The 19,399-nt window shown below is 41.1% G+C and overlaps 1 protein-coding gene and 1 long non-coding RNA gene across 5 annotated transcripts in view; one reads left to right on the top strand and one right to left on the bottom strand.

Annotated features, from left to right (window-relative positions):
* Positions 1-380: 380 nt before the first annotated feature.
* aqp4 (aquaporin 4) lies at positions 381-17,514 on the bottom strand. Of its 3 annotated transcripts, none has more exons than XM_003219644.4 (5): positions 17,350-17,514; positions 9,475-9,889; positions 4,650-4,814; positions 3,359-3,439; positions 381-2,085 (listed from the first exon to the last, which is right to left on the bottom strand). In XM_003219644.4, exons 1-5 carry the CDS (start codon positions 17,379-17,381, stop codon positions 1,807-1,809), a joined length of 972 nt encoding a protein of 323 aa, XP_003219692.1. In that variant the 5' UTR covers positions 17,382-17,514; the 3' UTR covers positions 381-1,806. The 3 variants fall into 3 exon arrangements, with proteins under 3 accessions (XP_003219692.1, XP_008106826.1, XP_008106825.1); XM_008108619.3 differs by having other exon boundaries at positions 17,229-17,356; XM_008108618.3 differs by lacking the exon at positions 17,350-17,514 and adding an exon at positions 16,914-17,046.
* The window catches only part of LOC134298894 (uncharacterized), a 97,658-nt gene continuing 94,247 nt past the window's right edge, over positions 15,989-19,399 (top strand). The window contains exon 1 of one of the 2 annotated variants that reach the window (XR_010006010.1): positions 15,989-16,290. This is a non-coding gene — a long non-coding RNA (uncharacterized LOC134298894). Of the gene's footprint in view, positions 16,385-19,399 lie in introns of both variants that reach the window. The other variant, XR_010006009.1, reaches the window with a different exon arrangement.

Below are 19,399 nucleotides of genomic sequence, written 5' to 3'. Positions count from 1 at the left end.
GGCTTCTCCCATGTCCACGCTTGGGAAGGTAGGGCTGACAGACAGGAGTTCACTTCATCTTGCACATTAGATCCACCAACCTTTACGTCAGCAGTTCAGCTGGCACAAATGTTTAACCCATTTGCGCCACTACGGCCCCTTAACAGCAACCAATACGTCATGTCCAGGGGAATCCCAGCTATAGCAAAATTAAGTTCTGACTACAATCAGTAAGTGTAAACATAATTCCTTTTTTTTTGACCAAAAGCATTTGAAGCTTGTAAATAGCAGACTCAACATTCAGTAAACATCACAAAAACCTGTAAGCTAGTTTCTGGTTTCTGTCCTGGTTTCTTGGTGCATTGAAAATTCACAAATTCCACTCAATTGCATGGTTATTAATGAGTAAAACAATCACATGGCATTTGCAGACACTCCTGCTGACTATAGCTTTCAAAGAAATGTACACTGGATGTGGGCAAGGCAGAGTAAACATGTCAGAGGGCTCTGGATGTGATATAATCTATGCACAACTTGCATCTTTTCTTTTCACAAAAATGCTTTGTATATAAAAGGTGCATTGAATTTGAAGCTTCTCTAAAATAAATGTTATTTGCATTGATGTACTCAAAAGCAAATCATCTGTTACCAAAGTATATTCCAGCAGTAGTTTAAATAAAATTCCTGTTTGTTATATGTCCATCTTTTAAAAATCACATAATGTGCAAAATTGTTAAGTAACTTAAGATTACAGTTATATAAAACTGTCATAATAAAATTCTGAATAAGCGCACTGAAAACAGACCAGCCTTTAACATCTTACACCTGCATACTTTTAGCAGATGTATAATTTGCAAAATTTACTTCTTTTAAGACTCTACCAGAAAGTTAAGCATGTGTTTGAATGTCTCATATTGAAATTGATTTGCAGTGCTTAACATCCATTGGATTGCATCCATTTCAGGAAGTAAAATTGCATCATTTACAAGACATGTCCTTGTTTGACTTCTATAGCTGTAGCAGTAGAATGTGAATAACTTAAGAACTTTTTCAAGAAGGGATAAAACAAAAATGATGCACGTTTTTACCATGATATTTTGGAAGCACGATAATCTTTACTTTCAAGATCTGTAGTCATAAAGAGAGGGCTTTGGGGAATGAGTGTAGCTTTCAAATGGCAAGTGTCACTTTCTAGTTGTTTGTGCTCTGAATTATGACTCTCCCAAATGTAATATGGAAAAAAATGAGAAAGAATTAGTTTAGAAGAAAGGGGAAAAAGGGGACAAGGCAATGCTTTGAAATGATTTGTTCTGTCCTACATGCTGGCCCTGTTATTGCTCAGTCTGCCATAGTCTTTGTAATTAAAATTCTAATCAGGATTGACAACAACCAATTAAGTGTCAGAAGAACAATCTGATAGACACTTCCTTCTGTGACTATAGGCATCTTCAGATAAGTTTCATCTGTCATATCTGATTGTCAGAGATCACTTTTTCGTGCTCATAACAGCCTGCATAAAAATCAATGCTTCGTTCAAAATATTGCCCGGGATGCAGAGGGAAATCCGAGATTTCCCACATGACCATTGCCCAAAATATATTTATGAATTTGGAATAATCTGTGAGGTCTCTCAACCTAGTTAACTGCTACCATTTCGAAGGGATGGGAGTACAGTCCAATTACTCAGCTAATGTGATGTTGCCATCTCCCTAAAAACTGTAACTGACGTAGGTACCTATTTCACAATAGATCTGTCTCTTTTATGGGTGGAAGGCTATCTGTGGACATGCTAGTAGGCTGTTCTCTGCTTTCAGTGCTCCTTGCTAGTCATACTGACGACAGCACTTCGTTGGTTGGGTCTCGTCCCTTCTTATCGTCACCCCTCTCCAGGTCAATGACATGGACTATTCCAGGCTTCAGGAGCAAATCATCCGTCTCTATGTGGCTCCGGGTGTCTTCTACCTCAATGTATTTCCCCTTGGATGGCTGGTTGGTTTTATTAAAGGCTTCTTTGAATCGGCGCTTGACTTCATCATCAGGACAATAGACGTACTCATAAAGGGTACCTGCAAGAACTGCTCCTATAATTGGACCCACCCAATATATCTGTACAAAATGGAAAGAGAGAAACACGCAGGAAGACATGGGTGAGGAACAATGTTTCAGAGAAATGACAGGCTCCAAAGAGCATTTTATCCAGAATAGCATGGTTTGCTCCTACTTCCTTGTTCCTTCCATGATCGTGAAGTGAAATATGAACTTAACAATTTCCCTGGCTTAGTTTCTTTTCCCATGCCCATGTCATAGCCATCTTCCAAAAGGAAAGGCAATAGTAGCCAAAATAAAATAAGTCTTTCATCTGACAGAAGGTCAACAAAAAGGGGCCAATCTGCTCTTCCTTGGAAGTGAATTCCAGATCTACAGCAGCCACTGAAAAGGCCTTATCTTGCATCCCCACCAAGATTAATTGCAAAAATGGTGCAACTGGGAGAAAGGGACTTTCTTGAGAATCTCATGGCCTAGACAAGCTGATATGGGAAGATATGCTTTGACCATACCCTTGAATTTTAATTGGATACTGTTCTGTTTATTACCTGTGTTAACGTCCTTCTTTTTGAATCAACACTTCATCACTTTCATCACTACAATGCACAATTTCTTTTGGTTGAAAAGGCTGGCCAGATAAATGCCTCTTCAGTTTACTAATGTGTGCTATTATAACTTCTTCCCCTTCACCAAAACTAAATGGGCGTACAATTCAGAGGAAGCCAAAATGCTTATCTAGATTTAGGAATGGCCCATTGCCAGATTCAGTGGTTATTTCCTTGCAGAAATGTCTGAAATCTAGCTAATTGAGTGGATTAGTTAGTTACCACATAAGATTAAGTACATTTTGGGGGACATTCCATTGAATCAAAATGCTCACAAATGCTCTTGATAATTTCAAACCATATTAAACCTTACATCAAAGGCAAGAAATGTTCAACACTCTTAGTATTGTTGGACTGCAACTCCCAACATACCTTACAATTTTCTGTGATGGCTAGGATGGTGGGACATGCAGTCCAACAATATCTAGATTTCTACCCCTCCTTTGACCAGTTAAGCATACTTCTATACATTTCCGACCAGAGATATGTCCCATTAAGTTTATGAGGGAATACTACCAGGTATAGGATTGCAGCATGAATACTCTGATATAAGTTTGAATTCACAACCTCAAAAAAGCAAGATAAAGATTAATTAAATGGCTTTACGGGGACAGATTTATCATTTCCCATTTATATATGTATGTGTGTGTAATTTTTAAAGAGAAAATAATACATGTATTTGTTAAATGCTCTAGTAAGCTAAGAGGTAAACAAGCACAACCACTTACCCAGTGATTTTCCCATTTCCCCATGATAACTGCAGGTCCAAATGACCTAGCAGGATTCATGCTAGCACCCGTGTAACCGATCTGCAATAAAAATAAGAAAAACAAATAATATTATTGAAGGAAGACTCTTTGGTTCTTCTGGATCAAGCCTTGATAAGATTTAATTGCTACCCTGAATGTATTTTATTTTCACTGAATTATTTTTGTTTTATCATGATTACATATTTTGTGATTTTTTTCCCAACTGGTTGCCATATATTTGATATGCTATTTTTGACGGTATAACTTTGATGGTTAGACTGCTGTGGATCTTCAAACTCCACAAGAGAAGCTCACTATATTATGTTCATCAATGCAACTGCTATTGATATAGTCAACTTGTCTTCATGTTTAAATTAAACTCAACCCATCCAGTAAACTCAGGACAGTCTTAATGGACTGTGTATTTCTAACGTTTTAGTATTTACATTATACTTTTCAAATTAATTCTTGGTATTAGAAATAGGCAACTGGAAAGATCAAGAAGCTAGGGCAACTCTCCTCAAGAAGAAAACTTACACTGTATGCCTAAATTGTATAAAAATGCTCAGCTGAGGTTTTAAATTATTTAAATGTTATATTTGGGAACTGATTTTTTTAATTGAGAGAGCAGAATTATTATCAGGGAGATGGTGCTGTTCTGCTCTCAACAGAGAACAAGAATTCTAAGTGCAGAATTTTAAAAGCCATAGAAGCAGGAGGTATCCAGTGTCAAATAGTCTATAGTAAATAAAGCTGTGAATCAATACAGAGTCCAAGCAGCCATGGTAGCAGGGCAGTTAAACAGTCCTAGAGTCATAAATGCAGTATTTATGAGTAGAGTTGTCAAGAGGAGAACTTAAGTTGCATCAGCAGTTTGGCTGGAGGAAGTTTCCTGCTTTTAAAGGCAGCAACCTCAGCCAATCACCTGATTTCAGGTAGTATTTAGGAAGTTTGTTTCATATCTATGTTCTCCTTGATGCCTAGAACACAGTCTTTCATGCTGTATGCAGGGGTGGTCTGAAGTCTCTGCCCATCTCAGGGATCTTCCTCCAGCTCCTCCTTTCTGAACCCTGGTGAACCGAAGGAGGATTTGGCTGTCTAATAGATATCCATCCCAACTCCCTCACTAGGACATCTGAATACGGCATTTGCTATGGCTATGAATTACACAATTGAAATAGGATTCCTATTGAGAAACTAAAACATTGTAACTACCTTTAGTTTACAGCTGACTGTACAGCACAACATAGGGAAGGAGGCTGCAACTTACCGCAAACAAGTGTCCTATTGCAACAGATAGTCCAATTGCTAATGCCACTGAACCAGTGACATCACTTCTCTTAGAATCACAGCTGGCAAAAATAGTAAAAACCAGCTGGAATGTAATTATCAGCTCCACCACTAGTCCATGGCCAGCAGAAAGTTCTGAATGTACCTAGAAAAGGGAAGAATAACAGAAATGCAGGGAGCATAAAGAAAGTGTCAATGTGACTTGTAGATGAAAATATTATATCCTCCACATGGAGAAAAGCAATTTCAAATGCAAGAGTGAATTTACAAAAAGGAAAAAAAGAAGGCAGAGTTGATGGATGCAAACCACCTACACAACATATCCTTTCTGTTGCATGGCAAGTACTGGAAAGCACTGTTTTACATGAACTTTAGCCCTTTATATCTGAAGGAAATACTAAAGGATTCCTGCCAAACACACTGATCTTCTGGCCTACTAAGGTCCCTATGGTACCACAAAATCGCAGCTCCATGATTTTAGTTTAACTCCTAGATCTGTGGAATCTTGGATTTTGTAGTTTGCTAATGCATGGGGCTATTTGGTGGAGATTTCTAAATGCCTAGCCCTAAACTGCAAATCTTAGTATTCTGTAGGATACTATCATAGTAGTTAAAGTTATAGTATTTGAATGGAATCACAATTCCATTTTGTCACCCATCTTTATCAAATTCTGTATCTTTCTAAATATTTTTCCCTACAACTACCATAAATCCCATCGACTGCAATAAATGGTGAGTCATGTTAAGAGTTAAGGCACAGAGTATTCCTCTAAAAGGAATTTTCCAGGATTTGGAATTTGACTATGCATATGGATATCAGCATATGAATCAGCATAAGGATGTCTCTCTTTTCGATGATTTTAAAAGGTCTGTTAAAGTCCTAAATCACTGCCAATCTGTAATGAACGGGATGTGACCAAAAACAAAACAAAACAAAAACCCTAGTTCAATCTAGGCAAGATAGAGCTGCCCCTGGTTAGTAGAATTCCTTTTCTGGAAACTGAAATTCAAGATGGTACCACTCTCTTTGGAAACATGGACTCACAATTTTGGATTACTGCTGCATCTGGATTTCTATCCAAGCTGTAGAAGCTGTTGAAATGACTTTGCTATGACCATCTTAGACACATTAGTAAACAGTATCTGTTCTAAAGAAGTCAGATCTAGCCTTGGTAACAGATAGATCACCCCACTGAATTACTAATGGGTTCTGTGTGAAATATCATTGAATCCCATCTGGAACTTGAATTAGTTGATCATGTTATTGCCATAAACCATTACAAGGAATATACAACTTCCTTGTGAAACCATTTCACTGATTTCCAGGTTATTTACAGTTCCAGTTCAAAGTGTTTGACCTCTCAAATTCCAACAGGTAGACATTTGTCTACTTTCCCAGGTATTCTTGGTTTTTTTTAAGTCCCCCATGTCTTTGAGGTTGCAAAACAAGAAAAAAAAGTAATGTCTGACTTGGGGACATCTCCCCAGTAACAATTTGTTTGTGCTCATATAAACTGCACAGGGGTTACATTGAGCCAACCCTTACTTCCTTTATGCACCATCATTCTTGGGAAGGGTTGAAATCTTCACTGTAATAGCTGAATAGGGCTCAAGTGTTGGAATCAATGATAGAGTTTTCCATCTACTCAGTGCCAGCCTACCTTCATAATTCTTCCAGTTTAAATATTATTTTAAAATATATGATGACCTTCTACCTACAATGCAGAGTTGTTGTAGACATGCACCCAAAGCATGCAAGTGTTTGAAAAAAAATGGCCTTATTTGAATGCAGCTACGAAAAATTTCCAGTTAGCTTGAGATAACTTTGTGTGATTGTTTTTGCTCCTTGTGATGCTCCCTTTCTTGCCTTGGTAATGGCAACGTCATGCAGCTGACGTATCAGCTTGAAGAATTGACAGCATGTGCATATTCTGAGCTAAGATTTATTGTATTGGAGTAAGAAACCACAACACTGGGCTTTTGCATATAATAATATATAATAAAAATATTATCAGACTCAAGCTAAAATTGATGGGATGTGCACAGTGAAGTTCACAAACTATTTGTAGTCCCCTGGGGACCAATATGGTCTCCAATCTCTACTCACAGCTTTCCTCCCAATGTTGAATGAAAAGCCCCGCTCTATTTCAGGATCTATGAGGGTAATTTTGCTACAGTTCCCCTGGCTTCTTTTAAGGTGGTGGTGGTTTCCAAACACAAATTTCTTCTTTTTAAATTGAATTCTCACATTATTCTCTCTCTCTCTTTTGCTTTAAGAAGGCTGTAATTTAAATGTTCTATTATAAAACCATTAATTAGCCTGAACTCAATTAATTTCAGTTTCAATTAAAAACAGGCAGCATGCAGTTCATGTGCGTTTTAATATCCTGCAGCAAGGCTAACTGATGGGATTGCTTATTAGCAGAGAACAAAGATGGAAAGTGAGGAATGATCTGTTTTAAAGAAGAGTAACATCTTCAGCATGTAATATTTTCAACCATCATCAAAATGACACCAATATTTAACACTGAAGGTTTCATCCTCAAATGTGTTTCAAGACTAAATGCTATACTTGAATATCAAATCATTTTTAAAAAGATATTATTTATCAAATAACAATTGTTGAGCATAAAGTATAACTGCCAGTAAGACAAATCACAGTCATATAAAGGCACCTTTTTTCTTTTGAGAGAAAATATAAAAGCTATCTACTGTTCAACAATAGTCAATACATATGCCTTTTTTATGTCTGTCATGAGATTTCTTCTTTTATGCAGTCACTTCATAGTGGAAATAAAAATACATAAACCCTTTATTATAAATGAAATCATGATTCATATTGCAGCCTGCCTCTCAAAATCTGGTATTTTATAGGCTTAGCTTTCTGTATCCAAAATTCTAAAATGCTCCAAAACTCAGAACCGTCCACATAGGAAGCTGAAATAGTAACACCTTCCCTTTCTGATAGTTCAATGCACAAAAACTTTGTTTTGTGAACAAAGGTATTAAAAACATCATATAATATTATTTTCAGGCTATGTGTATACAGTATATGTTTGATATTTAAACTTGAGTCCCATCTCCAAATGAGGAAAATATATTCCTATACAACTTTCAAAGCAGCACTCTTGCCCTGGGATTCCTTCCCCTTAAGACTGAAGAAAAGTGGGCAGGCCCTGAGATCTGGCAACTATATTTCAGGGATAGTTATATAAATATTAATAACAACACTACCCAAATTTAAAGGCATCTTCTCAAAATATGTCCATGCAGGTTATTTAACCCTGAATATTCTGTAATCTCTGCTATGCTCCTATGCACAAGGCCATTAAAGCAAATGTAGGGTATATTAATTTACAGTTTATACTAAATGATCTTCATTTATGAGATTTAAATCATCCAGTGACTGTGTGATCATGTTTATGGAAACACATGAGGCACAATACAACCTCCCATATCCATAGCAGATATGTTCCCAGACTTCACATGCATATGCAGAACCACAGATAATAGTGAATTCTATTGCAGGAGCTGCGGTGGCGCAATAGGTTAAACCCTTGTGCCGGCTGAACTGCTGATCTGAAGGTTGGGTTGCTGACCTGAAGGTTGCTGGTTTGAATCTGCGAGATGGGGTGAGCTCCTGTCTGTCAGTTCTAGCTTGCGGGGACATGAGAGAAGCCTCCCAGCTAACACATCCAGGCATCCCCTGGGCAATGTCTCTGTAGATGGCCCATTATCTCACACCAGAAGCTACTTGCAATATGTTCTCAAGTCACTTCTGACTTGATAAAAAGTGAACTCTATTAAAATGAAAGACTTCTGGCCCAGGAATACCATAGAGTTTCACTGAAGTATCTCAAAAATGTCTAGAGGGGTCACATTTTGTTGGATGTAGATAAATGAAACTACATGTATGGGTCTCATTGATGTGGGCATTTTAATGTATCTGCAACCACAATGAACATTTTGGCCAGTGTTTATCTAATTTGCATGTGAAGCTACTCTGGTAAAAAATATCAACTGCATTAAAATATCAACTGCCTCCAGATTTTTCAGCCAAGGAAAAAAGTCAAAGCATCTGAGTCTTGGCTGCTTAACCTGTTTTTTTTTTTGCCAGTTCCAGCAAAGAACTGTAATTCCATTCTAACCTTTAGGTGCTCTCTGAAGATGTTCACCCTCTGATCAGTCCTCAAAGTTTTCTAATGTTCCCACTACGTAATGAAAAGACATTCTATTATCCATCATCTTTATAATATACTATCATATCTAGCATTGCCTAGGCGTCGGGGGGGGGGGGGGAGAGACACCACTGCCCTCATTTTTATCCTATCTTTCTCTTTCCCTCCTTTCCTTTCTCTTCCTTCCTTCCCTCCTTTTTCTTTCTTCCCTCCTCCCTCCTTTCCTTCTCCTTTCCTTTCTTTTTTCCCCTTCCTTTTCCTTCCCATCCCCTTTCTCCCTTCTCCAGCTCTGAGAGGGTCTACCTCCCAATGACTCTATTTACGGCTCTTTCCTTCCTTCCTCGCTTCCCCTCATACACTTGTCACCTTTCTTTCCGAGTGACATCACAAAGGGCCACTTTGCCTAGCCACAGGCAATCTGGTGACATCACAAAAGGCCACTGGATTGTCATCTAGCAGCAGCCTTTGTGGCATAGACAACAGGCAGACTGTAACTTTCATATACAGTAGCAAACCACAACAGGCAAGTCACAGGATTAAAATCAAAGACTTTCTGAACTGTGAAGTTTCTCTTGGATTGCATTTCTTTTTTTTAAAACCAAGTAACTTCTGATCTTTTTGCCCTACCTGTGTGACTCCCAGACTCCCTACCAGCTTCCGGGGGGTGACAAGGTAGAGAATGCCTGCCCCTGCAATGGCACCAAGGCACTGGGCTACAATGTAGAAGAATGACTTGGCCAGGCTGATCTTCCGAGTACAGACCATTGCAATAGTCACTGCAGGGTTAATATGGCCACCACTGATGTGCCCAATGCACTGCACCATTGTTGCAATGCTGAGTCCAAAGCAGAGAGAAATAAGGACCATGTCCACAGGCAGAGGTTTCTCAGCTCCACCCCAGTTGATTGTAGAGCCAAGGCTGAGGAGCACAAAAATGAGCATGGCCATAAATTCTGCCGTAACAGCTTTCCAGAAGGGCTGAGTCCAGATGCCTTTAAATGCCACCATGATGGCCTCACACTTACACAGGCGTCCACACTTACTGTAAAGAAAAGAAAAACAACACCATAAATTCATCTGGCAGTCTTGAGGTTTGCTTAAAAAAATTGGAATTATTCAAGAAGAATGGGAATAGTGGTAGGCTAAACATTTGTTCATAAATAGCTAACAACACATGATATTCAAAAGAAGGTGAAAGAGGATGTGCTGTTATAGTTCCAGTAATTGGCTGAGCCCACCCTGACAGCTCCATTTTAATTCATCATAACTTGCCAACATGATGCCAGGCAATATTTTCAAAAGTGAAAATTAATTGCCAACTATGAGAACTGTGGAAAATAGTTCCTCCTGTATCAGTAACAGAATAATTGACTCTAAGATAATGACTTTAAGGTCCTTCATTCAGAGGAAGATGAGGGGCGACTGAGCCTTAAATAAGCTCTTGTTCCACCCCCAACCAGCTCTGGTCTCCCACACAGGGGGATTCAACCTCTCTCCCCTGTGCACACTTTAGGCTTTGCCTGCCTGCTGCAAATGGAGCCACTTCTTAGAAAGAGACCTGTGCCTAGGGGAGATGAGCTGACACAAGATAGATCAATGGCCTCATATTAGACAAGTGTTCCAGTTATGGCTATCCGCAGTCCTGCAACGCTTGTCTGAGGCTAAACCACTAATATCAAAGAAAGTAGGGAAAGGAGAAGGAACTTCATAGGATAATTATGTAGCTTAGGAGTATATGTTAACTTGACTATATTTCCAGATTAGAAAAGTTGGCATGTATAAAATGCATATTTTTGAGCTTGCTCCAGCACCAGATTTTCTGATCACCGAACAAAACGTAAATAATGTTTAACTTTCAATACATGGTGTGTAAGTTTCTTAGGAACAGTAAATGCATACAGGATCCAACCACACTGGCTATTCATTAAATTGCATGTCACATCACAGGATATACTTTGAATGAGTGTACAGTGTTCCCTCACCTATAGTGGGGGTTACCAGGACCACCCGTGAAAAGTGAAAATCTGCAAAGTAGGGATGCTATATTTCCTTAGGAAGAAAGCAGAAGGAGGGAAGAAAGAGGCAGGGGAACATGGCGCCTCCTCCTTCTCCTCCCACTACTGTTTGGGCTCCTTCTCCGCCCTGCCACCCGAACCCAACTGAGACCACCGCCACTGTAAATCATATTTTTTTATTATTTATGATATTATTTTAGTGTGTATTAAAAAATTGCTAAACAGCAAATCCGCAAAAAGTGAACTGCGAAGTAGTGAGGGAGCACTGTATCTGCTAATACCAAAGGTATTTCCAACAAAAAATTGTTGTGATATAGCCAACCAATGTGATTATGGGGTTAAGCCTTTCAAATCTCCAACCTTTCTGGCAGTTGTGAGTTTGTTAATGTTTTGTTGGCATTGTCCACCTTCATCTTTTTGTCACTGCATACCTTCACCTGATCTACTAGATTCTAGTTAGTTATTTCATTAGAGAGCACCTGTGAACCTACATATATTGTCATATAGCATTTCCAATAATATCTCACTATTGGCTATGCTGGCTATTGCTGACAGGAAATAAAGGCCAAAAAAACCCTTGGAGGTCCCCAGCTGTCTGCCCTTCTGCTATGCCAATGCAAGAAAGTCATATTTTTATTATGAACATCACTTCTCATTTGATGGCAGTCTTTTTGTTGAGACTCAGGGCATAATCTCCTTTCTATTTCACACAAATATTCTTCAACCCGTGTTTTCCAAATCACAACCCAATTAATTTCATAAAGTGACATAACAGGGCATTAACAAGGCAGGAAGATGGAATAGGGAGGGCATTTGCAGATATAGGTGGTTTACAGTATACAGATATAGGTTTGCATAGATCTTTGGTTTAACTAAAGATAATTATACGACTCATTGATTGCCCCACTTGGACTTGAAATGTGCCTGAATGTATATTTATATGTATAACTATGTAGGTTTTTTAATGTACGCTCTCAATTTTAATGTAAGTTTTTAATTTAAATGGATTTTAAAACATGATATAAATTGTTTTGATATATATGTTCATGTTGTAAGCCGCCCTGAGTCCCCTGAGGGATGAGAAGGGTGGGGTAGAAATGATGTAATAAAATAAATAAATAAATAAACTACCACAACATACATACTCAAAACATTCTAATGTTACGTGCTTCACAAATAGTTGTGAAGGAGTTTGTCAATTATTAGACAACTCATTGAATCTCATTATAGTATTAGTCTCCTGCACAACAGACTTAATTGGTAGTTGACAGTCATCAAATTGCTCCAGTAGCTCCCACAAAATTAAACCTTAAACTGTGATGGAAAAGGGTGTGTGTGCATAAGCACCTATTTATCCAAATAAGTATCAAAATAAAAAATTCTTCTTGGTCTGAAGATCACATGGCCATTATGGTATGATTTTCACTATTTCCTTTGCTGTAGGTGTGGGTTGTATATATCCAAATTACCGGCTGATATGGTTCACCCAAGAAGAGAAGCCTCAATGCTGCCAAATGCCCTCGGGAGTTCAAAATGTGGGCAATTCATTACATGTGTAACTGGAAGGCACAACTTGTAGAACTGTTTGCCTTCTCCGGTGGTCTATCAGATTTCAGACCCAGTGAGATTTTGAACAGGATTAGAAAGGGAGACCTTGGCCAAGATTCTGCATGAAGCAAGCAGAGTGTAACATTCCATTCATGTAGCTCCGTGTCCTTTCATCACCGTGTAAAGGCCTGGGAGAGGCCTTTGCAGCTTATCAGAGAGAGGCTATTCAGAGAAGATATGTCTAGTTTTGGCTGTGATTGGAAAATGAATGAAATGGATGTCCAAATTTGAGTGCACCCACTTTCCCTTTCCCCTTAGAGCCAAGACCAGTTGCTGTTTCTTTCTCTTAGTTCCCGCCTCTTCTCCATGTATAAGCAGTAGACTTGATAGCTTTTAGGAGGAAGATTTTGCATAGGGTGCAAAGGGATAAAGAATAGCTCCATCTCAAAAAGGGATATGCACATGCATAAGCCATGGTTACATGTATGCCAACAGGATGCCTGACTGTGTGGGAAAAATGAATGATCAGACTGCCAGTCAAATGCATGTCTTATTCCAATAATGATTCTGTGTCATTTCATTAGTGCCAATTAATTTCTAAGCACAACTCAAATTATTATTATTTTTTATCTTAAATGGTCTGGGATGATGAGTCTAACTGAATAGTAAGATCAGCTGCTCTTTACCTACCAGTGACAGTTGTTATTACCTGTGAAAACTAGGGTCATGGACTTTTCAATGGGAACTCTGAATTTACAATTTTTTCCTCCACTTTTTGTGTCCAGTTTTGACATTACAACAGATAACAACAAACCCTATAGAAACACATGGAAACATACCTTAGAACTGCACTGGAAGATAACCCTGTAGCATTTCTAGGTCCTTCAGTGTGACTCTTTAGTCAGCCTCTGAAAGAAGCATACTATATAATTGTGCTGGATGAACAAGAAAATATCTAGAGCAAACATATTCTGTCAGATGTAGGTAACTGAAGCTGAGGGGAGTCAGTCCCACAGATACAGGAGTTGGATGGGTGGGGGCATACTGTACTTGAAAAAGTAATTAATAGTACTCAAAACAACTTTTATCAACTGCTGGGTATTTTATCATGAAATTGTAAATGTTTTCCTCTATTCAGGATAGCATGCTTTGGAATTGGGGTTTAAATAACTGCGAAAGTGTTAATACTGGACTCATTTGGATTATTATAAAGAATATTTGTTGTCTACATCCCAATTGTGCTCTGGCCTTCACTCTGAACTTTAACACTGCTATTGCATGAACTGAACCTATATTCAGAATAAAGTTCAGCACCTTGGACAGTCTCTTTAAAGCTTTAGTTAAATTAAACCTAGGGCAGGGTGACACCACTATAGCTCATTTCTGCGGAATCATGGAAACCAGCACTCTTGTAGGCCCCATCTACATTTACCATATAATGTAGAGCAGGCAAAAGACTTTATAAAACTATAGTTTCCACTATTCCAAAGCATTGAGCAGTGAGTTAAAATAGCATCAAACGGAACTGACTTTACCAATGCACCGCTAGAGAAGGTTCACCACCCCAATGACATGGGAGCCACCAATTACAATTAGCCTCTGTCTAAATCTGCAACTTCATACAAACTGAGCTTCATTTTTAGCCAAACAGCCCTGTTTGGTAGTCTGGGTCCCTTTCATACTGCACAATCCTGGCAATGTGAATCCATTTCAAGTGCTATTTGTTTGTTTGTTTGTTTGTTTGTTTGTTTATTGTATTTTTATAACACTTTTATCATCCTTGGGAGGACTCAAAGCAGTTTATAACAATAAATGGCAAAAATTCAATGCCAGACATATATAAAAGTAATACATGATATACATAACATATCTAAAACATATCTTTTTCCTGCTTCTTGGCAGGGGGTTGGCTTGGATTGCCCAAGAGGTCTCTTCCAACTCTGTGATTCTATGATTCTATGACATATAACTATTACTGCATCCTATGGAATTCTGGGTTTTGGTGTATAGACAGTCCCGGAGTTACAAATATCAGAGTTACAAATGACTCTAGTTAACAATGGGAGTGCAGTAACAGGAAGTGAGAGAAATCTATCCCTTGGAAGAGAAATTCACTCCTGAAAGACTTATCATGGGAAAAGGTGTCTCCACTGAAGCTTTATCACCAATTCTTGTTTCCATAACAATCCATTTTTTTCAAAATCCAATTATCACAGGGACTGAAAGTGAGATGAAATCTTCTGAACAGGACCATAGGCAGCAAGCAAACTCCATGGGGGGTGTTAACCCTTCCCTGTGCTATCCAAAATCCCCCCTTCTGGAGTTACACTTACCTGTTCTGTCTTATATACAAATTCAACTTAAGAACAAACCTACACAACCTATCTTGTTTGTAACTTGGGGACTGCTTGTAGTTTGATGAGGCTCTAGAGAAGTACTCTGTATGGGAGTGTGAAACACTCATTTTTCAAAAGCAAATCTGAGACTTCCAGTGCATTGATCTTGGAGTCCTCATGGGCAACAAGTTAAACTTGAGCCAACAATGTCATGCGCCAGCTAAAAAAGCCAACAGTATTTTGGCCTGCATAAATAGTAGTGTCTAGATCCAGGGAAGTCATGCTACCCCTCTATTCAGCCTTGGTCAGACCACACCTGGAATACTGTGTCCAATTCTGGGCACCGCAATTGAAGGGAGATGTTGACAAACTGGAAAGTGTCCAGAGGAGGGCAACTAAAATGATCAAGAGTCTGGAGAACAAACCCTATGAGAAACGGCTTAAAGAGCTGGGCATGTTTAGCCTGCAGAAGAGAAGGCTGAGAGGAGGCATGATAGCCATGTATAAATATGTGAGGGGAAGTCATAGGGAGAAGGGAGAAAGTTTGTTTTCTGCTGCCCTGGAGACTAGGATGTGGAACTATGTCTTCAAACTACAGGAAAGCAGATTCCACCTTCAGAACTTCCTAACTAGGAGAGCTGTTCAGCAGTGGAACTCCCTGCCCTGGAGTGTGGTGGAGGCGCCTTCTTTGGAGGCTATGAAAACAGAGGCTGGATGGCCATCTATCAGAGATACTTTGAATGCGATTTTCCTATTTCTTGACAGGAGGTTGGACTGGATGGCCTATGAGGTCTCTTCCAATATGATTCTATGTTAAGATTTCTGGGAGGTGAAGGCCAAAACATCTGGGGACTCACAAGTTGAGAACCACTGGGCTAGAAGTTCCATGATCAAAAGGTCTTCTCTCCTGTGTCTAACAGCTGGATATTAGCAGTTAAAGTGGAGCCATAGCACTATAACTCTGTGGTGTAAAGCCAATGAGATCTCCAGTTGGATGGGACTTTTCTCCACCTGGATTCAGTGGTCTTGTTCCTGCACCACAGTGTCTTAGAGAATGGATAGAAGCAGGTGGCTTCATCTAGCCCTCTTCTCTCCTCCAAGTCCTCCCTGTGGCAATCCCAGAGACCTCCACCACTTAAGTCTGCATCACCATGCCAGAAGAGAAGTAGTTTGTTTCCTCCTCACAGAGAGAAGACCCTTGGCGCCAGTAGTGGGCTGCAAAGCCCATGCCAGCAGTTTCCCGACTCAAAACGCGTGTGTTTGCTCCAGCACCAGTTAGTGTCAGAGGGAGGGAGAGAAGGCAGGAGGAGCCAGCGAGAAACAAGCAAAATATTATCTTTGCACGCACGAGAATGGCATCCTTTCTCCACCTCTTTTAGGCAAATCGGGGTTTCAGAGGTCAGCAAAAGCGGAGGGATGCAGGACTGGCAGGTGTTTAGAAAGGACTTGAAGTTGCAGGGAGGACTTGGAAGGAGGCGTCCCACTTACGCCCCGCTTGGAGAAGGGAGTGGAAAAGCAGAGCGCCTGTCCTGGCAGAGTATACGGTGAGCAAGAGGAAACTGCTGGCCCAAGGTAGATCAAGTGGGAGCCCTTCCAACTAGGTGAAAAAAGACGGGGGCTGCCCTTGACCTTTAGCAGGTACAAACGCCGTCGGTTTAACGTTTCAGGAGGAGAGATGCACTTGTGCGCGGGGCTCCAAATAGGGGGAGGCGGACAAGCACGGGTTGGGGGCAGGGAGGGGGGGGGTCATAACCAACTTTAAAGAAGTAGATAAACTCACAATTGGGAGTGAAAGTCGCGGGGTCCCTTCCAACCACGCGTGGTTGGAGAAAGTGGCCTCAGGAGCCAACAAAGGGCCTCCGGTGGGTCTCTAAGGGGGCATCTACACCAGGCATGAGCCAACTTGGGTCCTCTAGGTGTTTTGGACTTCAACTCCCATCATTCCTGACAGTCTCAGGCCCTTTCCTTTTCCCCCTCAGCCGCTTAAGCGGCTGAGGGGGGAAAGGAAGGGGCCTGAGGCTGTCAGGAATGGTGGGAGTTGAAGTCCAAAACACCTCGAGCGCCCAAGTTGGCCCAGGCCCGATCTACCCTGCAAATTGCATTCATTCTCCAGAGTAGATGCGCACCAAGTCCTTCTGGTCCGGAACGCGCGTGGAAAGTTTCTTACCCAGCCCTCGAGTCGAGTTCGTGTCAATCTCTCCCTCGCCCTTCCTTGCTCGGCGCTTGGAAAAGTCTGCCAAAGCCTCTTCTGTCTTGGAAACACAGGGAAGCCCCCCGACCTGGTTTCCCTCGGGTATCCCCTCCCCAAAGCTCCGCCCGGCCTCCCCCCTCCCCAACGGGCACCGCGTTTGCCCAACTTCATGGTTTGCTTGGGAAAGTGGGGAATGGAGAGAAAATCCTTGCCTCGCCGCCCTCCCCACGAAGGATCCAGCCTTCTCCTTCCCTCCCTCTATCTCCACACCCCCCTCCCCACCTGACTCGCCTTCTCTGTCCAAAGCACCGTTAAGCAAACATTCCGGCGCCTTAAACCAACTCTGGCTTGGTTTTTCCGCCCGCGGAGGAGGAGGAGGAGGAGGAGGAGGAGGACACCGCGCAGGACTCACCCCCAGCCTCGCGAGGCTGCTCTGTCGCTCATCCCTTCCCCGCTTTGTGCGCCTCCGAGAGACGGGCCGGGCGAAGAGAGGCTCAAGCAGGAGGAGGAGGAGCAGCAGCGGTGGCGGCAGAGGGGGACCGGAGCGCTCTGCCTGGGGGTCGGGTTACTGCTCTGACTTGTCTCCCGGAGGGGGAGAGGCGCGCCGACCCCACCGAGTTCGAGTCCAGCTCTGCCTAAAGTTTCCCTTCGCTCGAGGGATGTTGGAATCCGAGCGCAACGTGGCCCAGAGGAGTGGGAGCCACATTCTGTCCTCAACAAGCCCCGCTCTGATCTTGCACACTCAGGGCCACGTCTTACTTGAGTGAGCCTGTCCACTTGCAATGCCACCTTCCCCTTTTCCTACTGCCAAGCATTAGTCTTGTCTACTCAATCATCTCTTCTCATGACATGTCTCCAAGTATGGTAGCCTTAAGTCTAATTTATTTATTGTTTATTTGCGCCACCTTTCTCACCCGAGAAAGTCACTCAAGGCGACTTACATATCTGGCAAAAATTCAATGCCGATAAAAACAGCAGTACAATAAAACATAAAATAGTTAAAAACACATTTACATTTAGCATTAAAACAGATAAAATAATACAGTAGAGTCTCACTTATCCAACATAAACGGGCCAGCAGAACGTTGGATAAGCAAATATGTTGGATAATAAGGAGGGATTAAGGAGAAGCCTATTAAACATCAAATTAGGTTATGATTTTACAAATTAAGCACCAAAACATCATGTTATACAACAGATTTGACAGAAAAAGTAGTTCAATATGCAGTAATGCTACATAGTAATTACTGTATTTATGAATTTAGCACCCAAAAATCACGATATATTGAAAACATTGACTACAAAAATACATTGGATAATCCAGAACGTTGTATAAGCGAATGTTGGCTAAGTGAGACTCTACTGTATATAAAACTTAAAGCATATAAAGTGCATAAATCCATGTAGAATCATAGAAAAGTAGAGTTGGAAGAGACCTCATGGGCCATCCAGTCCAACCCCCTGCCAAGAAGCAGGAAATCGCATTCAAAGCACCCCCAACAGATGGCCATCCAGCCTCTGCTTAAAAGCCTCCAAAGAAGGAGCCTCCACCACAGTCCAGGGGAGAAAGTTCCACTGCCAAAAAACTCTCCAATGTATCCAATTATCTTGTATATCAACAGCCCAGGAGGCCCTGGTAGTGCAGCAGATTAAACTGCTGAGCTGCTGAACTTGCTGACCGAAAGGGCAGTTCGAATCCAGGGAGCGGGGTGAGTTCCCACTGTTAGCCCACCTTCTGCCAACCTAGAAGTTTGAAAACATGCAAATGTGAGTAGATCAATAGATGCAACTCCGGCAGGAAGGTAATGGCACTTCATGCTGTCATGCTGGCCACATGACCTTGGCAGTGTCTACGGACAATGCCGGCTCTTTGGCTTAGAAATGGAGATGAGCACCAACCCCCAGAGTCAGACACGACTAGACTTAATGTCAAGGGAAAACCTTTACCTTTACCTGTCAACAGCCCTGCAGAAGTTTTGCAGATTCAGGGCTGTTGCAATTTTTTTTTCCTATTGAGCCATCTCTTCTCATGACATAGTCAAGGTATATAATAATAATAATAATAATAATAATAATAATAATAATAATAATAATAACAACAACAACAACAACCCCCCCGCAGGTGCCACCTTGATGTGGTGGGGGGGCTTAATTGCTCCAATGATGACTGTGGGCTGTGCTGGCGGTAGTGTAACTACCGGCAGGTCCAACCAAGCCAGAGAGGCCTCAGCTGAGGAGCAGAACCAAGAGCACCTAACCCATTAGCATTATGGAGAATCAAACCCAAACGAAGTCTATACTGGCTCGGTCATCGCCCAGGATAAAAAGGACCACGGTGGGTGCTGCTGATTCTGGACATCCATCAACAAGTGGGCTACAGAATCATCAAAACCCAAATGAACAGTCACAGAAGCGGCAGATATATACAATGCCAGAAAACCGCACAATTATGAAATGCTACT

Source organism: Anolis carolinensis, chromosome 4 (genome assembly GCF_035594765.1).
Source record: "Anolis carolinensis isolate JA03-04 chromosome 4, rAnoCar3.1.pri, whole genome shotgun sequence".
NCBI classification, from domain to species: Eukaryota; Metazoa; Chordata; class Lepidosauria; order Squamata; family Dactyloidae; genus Anolis; species Anolis carolinensis.
This window is presented reverse-complemented; position numbering and strand designations above follow the sequence as displayed.

Bases quoted from the DNA above. Each gene is read 5' to 3' on its own strand.
- aqp4 (XM_003219644.4), bottom strand. From the start codon at position 17,381: ATGAGCGACAGAGCAGCCTCGCGAGGCTGGGG. The intron at 9,890-17,349 runs GTGAGTCCTGCG...TTTTCTTTACAG, and splicing joins GCAGCCTCGCGAGGCTGGGG to TAAGTGTGGACGCCTGTGTA. The intron at 4,815-9,474 runs GTAGGGCAAAAA...TCCCTTTTCTAG, and splicing joins GGAGTCTGGGAGTCACACAG to GTACATTCAGAACTTTCTGC.